Genomic DNA, 10,133 nt, shown 5'->3' with positions numbered 1-10,133 from the left:
AATCTTTCATATGGTCTGTGTATCAGGTTTCCATTTTGTCTTCAGAGTAAAATTCTTCCAGGAAAGGAAAACTTATCTGTACATATAATATGTCTGCTCAAGGCATAATTTTGTCAATGAACCACCTGTCTTCTCCGTGCCAGCTCTCAACTTTCATTATTCGGAATAGCATAGCTTGCATAAATTGTGTTTTCCCTGCCTCTAAAACTGAGCTTTCATTCAACCTTACCCACTTTGAAACATGCACCTTGTTTCTACTCCAGCAGCCTACCTTAGGCCAAACCCACCACCCCTTCCAACCAGCAAGCTGCTGATTGGCCCAGTCACAGGTACCCCCCATGTCCCGACTAACAAGCCCTCTATATTCTCTAATCCTAGTCACTAATCTTACTTCTGCACTTATTCCAATGGTTACAGGGAATCCCTTGTCTACTTGTATTTAATCCTACAATATATATAGTAAGATTTAGATCAATAACTGGTTCTCTTAAAATAGGATTGGCTTCCCTCCAATAATCAGTATCATGCAAATGATAACATAATAACTACCTCAACGAAGGACACTGCATTACACGACGACAGCTATGTGGTGTATCTCTCCTGTGATTGACACTATCAGAATGTCATTCCAACTTGTCCCCAGCACCCAGAAAATGGGTTTGCCTAGCTGCTGTATGACTTTAGTTTATAAAAATATGTTTAAGTGTATTCCCCACTAACTCCGTGATGAGAACAGTGAATTCAGTGACCAGTAGGGAACTCAAAACAACCTTTGTACTCTGAGTGTTTGTCCCGGTCTCACGGAAACACAGCCGGCCCAGCCTACCTCTCCGGGGCCCGATGAGGGCCCGGACGGAGACACATGCAGGTTTATTCTTCCGACGGGGCTGCGCTGCTCGGGCGGCGCGGCGTCCAGGGACGGCTCATGCTTCCCCCATACCGCCGACAGCTCAGCGAGGGCCGTGCGCTCCGCCCCGGGGGGGCCCTTCAGGCTACGCTCCCTGACTGGCCCGACTCCCTTCCAGGACGCCCCGGACAGCACCGGTTGCTCGCCCATTCTGCCGCACGCTCCACCCCGACCCGCGGCGAGAGGCCCGTTCTTCTGGGAGCCGTTACAACGGCCTGCGGGTAGGACGATTCATGGTAAGGGCTGCCCTCTTCAGAGGGGCCTGGGTGGTTGCAACGCTAGAAAAGTAAGAGGATTACGTCTGTCAAGGACTGAAATGAATGATCAACTGACATACGCAGTTTCCGTCAAAACATGTACACACCTAACTGCGCGGGGCACCCGTGTGCATAATGCAAGGATGCATAAACATTTACTACACACACGCACACACATTCGCACGCACGCACGCAATAGGCCGGCGTGCGCACACACCACACACACACACACACACACAGGACACACACACACAACACACACACACACACACACACACACCTACACCTACACCTACACCTACTACCTACACCTACACCTACACAGCACACACACACACACACGCACACAATTTTAAACCCACACGCACACAGAACAACAGTGTACCAAAGAACCTGAGCCCTGTCATCGCCCAGGGTTGTTGAGCATTACCCTGGGTTGCTCGCACTCCTCTCGCAGACCACAGAGTAAGTCTTATGACGACAGAGGATTAATCACTCAGTGTGCGGGCGCAGGGCCTCAAAGCACGTATGCAGCACTACCATGCTTACACCAGTGGAGCCTCCCTACTACCTGACTCCCAGCCAGGGTTCGTACCAGGCGCCGGGCCCTCAGGTGAGCAGCAGTTGGGAGCGCTGCGATCCCATAGGGAGCGGCCACAATGTGGAGCAGCAACCGTCGACTTGATCTGAATGCGCGATTGTCAGTGTCTTCAGGAACCAGAGTTTAGGGTTAAAGTATGCACGTTATTACTCTGCGCTCAACAAGTGCCAGCAAGCACACTCCAGAGCACTGGATCCTGCCTAGCCTTGCAGCTCATTACTTTGAGAAAAAGTTATTTTTACTTTTTTTATGGACCATTTATATTGTGTGTTTGATAAAAAAAAAGAGGATATTCTAATACTATTTGTGTGTGTGTGTGTGTGTCTGTGTGTGTGTGTGTGTGTGTGTGTGTGTGTGCGTGCTTTCAATAGTTTTCATCAAGATTCATTCTACGAATGCCAACAACTCTGAAACGTCTGTGAATGTCACTCCACTTCATCACACCAGGACGCCCCGAGCCAATCTGTCTTTCCCAAGCCCATCTACTCATACAGGTTATCTATCTATCTATCTATCTATCTATCTATCTATCTATCTATCTATCTATCTATCTATCTATCGATCTTATCTATCTATCTATCTATCTATCTATCTATCTATCTATCTATCTATCTATCTATCTATCTATCTATCTATCTATCTATCTATCTATCTATCTATCTATCCCTCTCTCTCTCTCTTCTCCTCTCTCTCTCATCTCTCTCTCTCTCTCTCTCTCTCTCTCTCTCTCTCCTCTCTCTCTCTCGCTCTCTCTCTCTGCTCTCTCTCTCTCTCTCCTCTCTGTCTGGCGCTCTTTGTCTGTCTGTATGTCTCTATCTATCTTGCTTATGTCCTGTCCGTCTGTCTCTATTTATCTTTGTGAAGCATGAAATATTCTGAATTACCAGATTCTGATAAAAGGGGACTTTTGAGCGTGGGTGACTCTGAATGGCTCACTAGACTTTGCAAAGTGACGCTCACAAACCCATTGTGGTGTTCTTGATCCTTAAAGTGAACATCAAGTCAAACACCAAAAAGTGGATGCATGCATGCATGGACAAATGAAAGCACAAATGAAGAAAGGCAGAGTACTTGGGTGTCATTTGCTGTGGTTGTATTCCTCCTCTAGCATCCTGATCTTCATGGCTCTGAAGAACAGCAAAACAGGGAGCCTTCCTGTCAGTGAGATCTACAACTTCATGACTGAACACTTTCCCTATTTTAAGGTACCCGCTGCTACTTGAGTCTTAGAAAAGTTGTTGGTATTAACAGGGCCTCACTCATTATGACGTAGGCAATGTTAGACAAAAACTATTATCACTAAAAATGGGTGTGGAACAGAACTATGAAGCAACATAAGAAAGTAAGTAAGTAGTATGGTATTTTATTTGGAGACAGCTGCAGTTGTGAACCCAGATTTGAACTTCAATAAAACCAAAATATATATCCGCAAGGACGACAGGTATCTACAACTCACATTAAGCGTCATCCTTGGAATCAATCAAATTTTGGAGTTTAACATTCAAGAAGGCCTATTAAAATGTCTTCTTCAGAAACAGCTGCTTCTTCACTTCAACCAATAGGCTGCAGGCCTTTGTGTTATTTATGGAAAGTCGTTCAGGACGGACAAGTTGCATTACTATAAAATAAGCCATTAATATCTACATAGGGAGCAGGTCCTCGGTATATTGCCATGTTTCTATAGTAGCCCAGAAGGGACAAACGGCTCTAGAAGGGGCACGGTCTTTTATAAAACGCTGCCACAATGGGGCTTGATGGGGGGTATTTCGTTTGTGTTAATCTGCAAACCTCACTGCTTGATAGAACATAAATCTCAAATGAAGCTGATTTGATACTGATGATTTTATATATGTAGAGAAGAAATGTATGGTTTTATGTAAAAGATCTTCTCCTTGTTCCAAGTAGTATTTACATTATACATTTAGTTTCTTATATTTGATTTAATTAATGAAACCCAAGCCTCATATTTCCCCCTCATACTGCATGATATACAGTATTTAAAATATCATAAAGGATTTGTGATAATTCTACATAACATGTGTGAATACTGTTGTTTAACCGGGCTGCTATTCTAAGTAAAAATCCAACACAGTTAAAGCCTCTTATAACGTTCCCCCCCCCAACAATTTGGCATTTCACAGACACTTGAATCCAAATGATTTGCAAATAAGGCTGAGACAATCAACTACGAAAAAAGGTGCTGGCACAATCATTCCTTTCTAAATCGAGCATGGGATGCCAGTGTTTCTGTGCTTCTGTGATTGAAGGGTGCTAAATAAACAACTTGCCTAGCCTTGTCTTCTTTCCTTATAATCTGTGTGCGAACCTCACACTCAAACATGAATTGCCTTCCACTTCATTTAGACAGCTCCGGACGGTTGGAAGAATTCGGTGCGTCACAACCTCTCTCTGAACAAGTGCTTGAGAAGGTGGAGAACAAGAATGGGAACTCCTCCCGCAAGGGCTGCCTCTGGGCCCTCAACCCGGCCAAGGTGGACAAGATGCACGAGGAGCTCCAAAAGTGGCGTCGCAAAGACCCCGTCCACCGTCCGCAAGAGCATGGCCAGGCCAGGTAACTGCAAACCGCAAGCACAATTGGTTAAACCTGCACTATGTAGGATAGCAGCCTCTAGTGGCTTGAGTTGTAACTACAGTTACGTCGATATGATATAGCGATATAAGGTCCTCATCCTCATCAGTTTATCTGGGGTCGGGTCGCGGGGCAATATAAGGTGTTTTGGTTTAAATCAATCCTCATTCTACATTCATGTGCATGTTTGCGTTGGGTTCCCCCCAGAAGACCTGGACCGTCTCCTGAGGGAGAAGCCGGAGAAGATCTCACAGCGCCAGCCCTCCCTAGCCAAACGCTCCCCGCTCTACGACCGGACGAGCATGTCCCTCCACCCTGCCGATCTCCGGGAACCCTGCGCCGCGACGGCCCACTACCCCCACCTCCTGGCCCCTCCCCAGCAATGTGTCTATCTTACCAACCCCACCCCCCCACACCCCGCGGCCCCCCGCTTAAACCCTTTACCCCCCCTGCCGACAGCAGCCCTTCTCCGGCCCCGCGGGGGCCTGTGGGGGCCCGAGCTCCGGAAGACCCTGCCCCTCTACCACGCCTCGGCACACACTGGACTACGCCATCGTCCCCGGGAGTGTGCAGGACTGGCTCTTCGAGGGGACGGCAGCTACGACGTGGACACGCTCAACCCCCAGTCTGACGGACCTGCAGCTCCAAGGTATGGCAATGATCCAAGGGAATACCAATTGAATAACAGTGAACTCTTGTGGCCATGCGATGCAATGACGGTGTGGGTTTTAATGTGTCTTCTCTTGTTTACTTTAGTTACATACCGTTTTTTTTTTTGCCTTATTTAGGAACACTTGTGGAGGAATTGAGAGAGCGACAGCCTTGGTACCCCGATGCACTGGCAAACACCACCACCACCTTTTCAATTCCCATTGACCACATCCACAATCACAGTCTACAGGCCGTCTGTCAATCAAACCTCACAGGACATTGCCATTGGTCTAGGGAAGAAAGGGTGGTATTGGACGGCCCCTTGGACAGTGGGGAAGTCGCTTGAGCAGCACCACATCCTATATCCCCATGACGTATTCAGGGGTGGAGAGCTTGGCGGGTTATTTGACTTCATGCCCAACTCCTATTACCTTAATATAGAAAATAGGAGATGTGGTAGGGAGGACTTAGATGCACCCGCATTACTGAAAAAATAGATTAAACATAGACGATGCTGCTGGCACTCCATTCAGCACTTTTTCGATAACCAACTCCTCTTAGCATTATCTCAACAATGTAAATCCAATGTCAATTCTGTCATTTCTGTTTCTCTGTTTTCATTGTAAGAAAGCCAATTTAATCTTTGCAATGCTATGTGGGTTAAGTCAAGTCAAATATATTTGTGTACCTGTTGATCAAATCAGTTTGATGAACAACAAATCTTCAATTGTTTTATACTTTTGGGGGGCATTTCTTATCCAACCCACTTTACTGTAACACCTCAATAACCTCTTAAGAATTTTACTAAATGTTTTTGCAGTACAACATACAATTTGAGTCCATTCTTCCATGAATTTATTTAGTCAATTTGTACATTTGTAGCAGAAATCATTCAAGTCTGCACTTTGCCTATATTTTTTTGTTATGTTTTGTTATGTTGATATTTTTTTAGGTTGTGTACGCGGTCATCATGGAAAAGAGAAACACAAACTTCCAAAAAATCACACGTTTATTGCAGTGATGGAATCGAAACTGTCCAAATGTACATGTCTTTTTTTAAATACATTATATATTAATCACATTTAATATAAATAAAATAGTTTTTTATTAATACTGAATATGCACTGGATATCAAAACAGGCGTCAGATTTTGACCATTAACTATTCATTTGATCTGACTATACAAAACGTCTATTTAAAACTCTTTTTGACATCCTACTGTAAGAATAAAGACCTGACAAGATATCCACATCAACAAAGTACCTCCCCTTTCTCTGTGATACCCTGACATCTATGTGACCTGACCTTCGCCCTACTCCAATGTTGAAAAACCATGAGTAAGTGAACATGTTCCTCTCCATGCGCCCTCTAGATATTTGACCAAAGACAAGCTTCCCTTAGGAGTAAGAAGAACAAAAGCAATGCTGTTGATCTGGGATGTGAGAGGTGGGTTGAGGATGAAGGCGACACACACCTAGCTTTATGGTTTCACCTTCCACCTCACTGCCTCCTCTGCTGGTCACAGGACATTGAACGTACAATAAGTAAAACCCACTAAGAAGACACACACTATGGCTATACTATGACTTTGTGTCTCTGTGTGTCTGCATACATACGATTGCACACACGGATACTTACTGTATGCAAACACACTAAGGCAAACTAACAAATACCATAGGACAGAGTCTGTTTTTAAGGGCATCCACCAGGATGTGGCGGGGGGACGGTGGAAGAGGTGATGTCAGAGTTAACTGAATTAAGCATGCGCTCATCTCTTGGAAGTCCTCAACCGCTGGTTTTCTATACAGTTGGATTTTGTTTAGCGCTAGAATAACAAGGAGTGATACAGGGTCACAGAGGGATACAGGGTCATGGAGGGATACAGGGGTCATGGTCTGATACAGGGTACATGGTGTGATACATGGGTCTTGGGGCGATGTGGGGGTCATGGTCTGATACAGGGTACATGGAGTGATACAGGGGTCATGGGGCGATGTGGGGGTCAAGGTCTGATACAGGGTACATGGTGTGATACAGGGGTCATGGGGCGATGTGGGGGTCATGGTCTGATACAGGGTACATGGTGTGATACAGGGGTCATGGGGCGATGTGGGGGTCATGGTCTGATACAGGGTACATGGTGTGATACAGGGGTCATAGGGCGATGTGGGGGTCAGGGAGCGATACAGGGGTCATGGTCTGATACAGGGTACATGGTGTGATACAGGTTCATGAGGCAACAGAGGGGTCATGGAGTGAGAGAGGGATCATGGAGTGATACGGCTGTCATGTGGGTGACACAGGCTTATATTCTGAATTGGGTCAGTCAGAGCAGAATAATAGTGATATAATCATAATAATCCTCATGGTGTCACGCCGGGGCCCCTACGCCCCCCCGCTGTACGAGTAGTCGGCCTTGTTGTGCATCACCAGCTGGTTGTCCACAAAGTAGAAGCTGTCGGACTGCGTCTCATAAGGGTGCAGGATCATCTCTCGCACTGGTGGTAGAACAAACACTCAGAGACGTCACAATACACACCGTTTAATTATTTTACTGTATTAGTATTGTTATTGTACATGGCTTTATTCTTTTTTGCATCTCTGTGTGTGTCTTTGGAAGCTTGTGTGTGTGTGTGTGTGTGTGTGTGTGTGTGTGTGTGTGTGTGTGTGTGTGTGTGTGTGTGTGTGTGTGTGTGTGTGTGTGTGTGTGTGGTGTGTCTGTGTGTGTATGTTTGTCTGTGTGTACTGTGCACAGACACACACGCACGCATACGCACCCACGCACATGTGTGTACAGCCAAGCTACTCACTGATATCCTCAGACAGCGCGGGGAACTCGTAGATGTGTTCACACGTGTTCTTGCTGCTGGGCATGCAGAAGCCAAACTCAAAGTCAAAGCTCTTCAGCAGCTGCTCGCGGAAGTAGTGCCTCTCGATCATCCGGAAGTTGTTGATGGGCGTGTCTCCCACCGTAAACTCCACCCTGGCAGAGGAGAGAACAACGTGAGTACACTGCTGTTTGATAAGGGTCCTCGGTGCAACCAGTTCACAGTAAACATAGCATACCAATGGGTTAGCATTGAGACTTCTAAGTCTGGAAAATGCATGGATAGTTTTGAATTAATAAATGGTAGTGATTAAGATTGGTTATACTGACAATATGTTAGAAAGTATACATACAAGTAAACAAGTGTTGTACAATAAGTGTTTATTTTCCATCAAGTAAATTTAAGGGAGTTGACTCTGATGTTTTGATTTATTGGCAAAAGCTAGGAGTATGATGTAGGTCATCAGGTTTGTTAAGAATTTCTTTACACTAACAACACCTGGATAACATAGCTACAAGAGGTGAAGGCCTATTGAAATGTGGATGAATGGGTATTCATTTTTTCTTTATTGTTGTGATTGAACACATTCTCTATCAATATATTAAAATGTTATTTAACACCTGCTTTTCCAACGCCATATGACCCATCTACAATTTTATGCCACACACTAACACACCTTTTGGTTTCAATGGGATGCTATCACTCGTTGTCCCAACTTACGTGGCTCCAACCTGCCGTAGGTGAAGGAAGGCCGGTGTGAACTGGTATCGAACAAACCGGCCAGCATTAGGGTCACAGTCCTTTCTACAGCCCGCTACAGAAACACACAAGGATTACATGATCTATTTCTATGAGAGTATATCATTGAATCCATTTTTTGACCTGTGACCCAATACCATGATCTACTACCACAATGGACAAAACATTGACTGCATTTTAGTTTGATTTCAAGTTTCAATTAAATAATAATGTATCTGTTTCTTATGCAACAAAATACTTTTCTAAGATCAACCAATCACTGATGTTGGTGGCATTTTCCTCTCCAGCTATGGTAGCAATCTCACCTGGCATTGGAGGTTTGGTAATCTCAAACAGTACTGTGCCGGTCTCCATGTCTCGGATCTTAAACCTGGTGAAGTCGATCATGTGGACATTCTGCTCTGGGGAGCAGAGGTAATCTAAAACAGACAAGCAAGCATGTATTCAATGTGATCATATGTTTCAATGCATGGAACTCTTCCATACATCTATGACACCACGAAAAGCTATTAGACTAAGTTACGGGATTAGTCCTTTGAGTGTTTAAGAACTAAGTATCATTCACCCTTAGGTCAGCTGGTAGTAAGCTTGCATCCCTATGTTATGTCTCACAGATGCATCTACTCATAGATTAATCTGTCCCATAGAAAACTGTGCAAAAGACTAAGTCAAATGTATCATCATGGGGTATTAAACAAAAACACTCTATATTGTATCCAATAATACCTGTAGCTTGGCAGGCGAAAGATTTGCATAAATTCCCGTCTTTGCATTGACTTTGTATCAATCTGCCTGCGCTTTTGGTGTGAATGCACGGTAAGGCTATTTTCACCGGTCCAATAGTTCAAGATGGGATGTTGACGTAACTACCCTTTCCTGGTTACCAGGGCCAGTGTAATCCCGCCTCTGCTCTATCCCTGCCAGAACCTCACACCAGGGTGAGAACACCCCTAATACAAAAACATGAAATTGTATTAACAATATGGATGTGTGTTGTGCGAGTTAGCCAGACAAACAGAGAGAGAGAGAGAGAGAGAGAGAGAGAGAGAGAGAGAGAGAGAGAGAGAGCGAGAGAGAGAGAGAGAGAGAGAGAGCGAGAGAGAGAGAGAGAGAGAGCGAGAGAGAGAGAGAGAGAGAGAAGAGAGAGAGAGAGAGAGAGAGAGAGAGAGAGAGAGAGAGAGAGAGAGAGAGCGAGAGAGAGAGAGGAGAGAGAGAGAGAGGAGAGAGAGATAGAGAGAGAGAGAGAGAGGGAAAGAGAGAGCGAGAGAGAGAGAGAGAGAGAGAGAGAGAGAGAGAGAGAGAGAGAGAGAGAGAGAGAGAGCGAGAGAGAGAGAGAGAGAGAGAGAGAGAGAGAGAGGAGAGAGAGAGAGAGAGGGACATAGAGACTCCACTGCCGCTCCCGACGGGGTAGGATTAGTAACTAAGAGGCTTATATTGTTTTACCATCACGTGGATTGATTGACATACACAATAAACTCACACGCACACACACACACACACACACGTATGCACACACACAAACACACACACACACACACAC

General features: G+C 45.2%; 2 protein-coding genes across 3 annotated transcripts in view; one reads left to right on the top strand and one right to left on the bottom strand.

The window, feature by feature from the left end:
* The first annotated feature begins 1,705 nt into the window (after nucleotides 1–1,705).
* Nucleotides 1,706–5,818, top strand: LOC130405629 (forkhead box protein N1-like). Its single transcript, XM_056610806.1, is given in 8 exon segments — nucleotides 1,706–1,777; nucleotides 2,201–2,259; nucleotides 2,874–2,970; nucleotides 4,130–4,184; nucleotides 4,187–4,308; nucleotides 4,310–4,337; nucleotides 4,563–5,004; nucleotides 5,357–5,818. Coding segments are annotated over 8 exon segments (966 nt in total). The 3' UTR covers nucleotides 5,448–5,818.
* Nucleotides 5,819–7,171: 1,353 nt separating this feature from the next.
* LOC130406245 (protein unc-119 homolog A-like) overlaps nucleotides 7,172–10,133 on the bottom strand; it is a 9,856-nt gene continuing 6,894 nt past the window's right edge. Inside the window, exons 1-5 of one of the 2 annotated variants that reach the window (XM_056611719.1) lie at nucleotides 9,320–9,402; nucleotides 8,899–9,012; nucleotides 8,555–8,648; nucleotides 7,817–7,989; nucleotides 7,172–7,504 (exon numbers count right to left, since the gene is read on the bottom strand). In XM_056611719.1, coding sequence (XP_056467694.1) covers nucleotides 7,392–7,504; nucleotides 7,817–7,989; nucleotides 8,555–8,648; nucleotides 8,899–8,980 — 462 coding nt within the window. In that variant the 5' untranslated portion in view covers nucleotides 8,981–9,012; nucleotides 9,320–9,402 and the 3' untranslated portion in view covers nucleotides 7,172–7,391. Of the gene's footprint in view, nucleotides 7,505–7,816; nucleotides 7,990–8,554; nucleotides 8,649–8,898; nucleotides 9,013–9,319; nucleotides 9,403–10,133 lie in introns of those variants that run through there. The other variant, XM_056611718.1, reaches the window with a different exon arrangement.

This window comes from Gadus chalcogrammus, chromosome 16, assembly GCF_026213295.1.
Source record: "Gadus chalcogrammus isolate NIFS_2021 chromosome 16, NIFS_Gcha_1.0, whole genome shotgun sequence".
Lineage (NCBI taxonomy): Eukaryota > Metazoa > Chordata > Actinopteri > Gadiformes > Gadidae > Gadus > Gadus chalcogrammus.
This window is presented reverse-complemented; position numbering and strand designations above follow the sequence as displayed.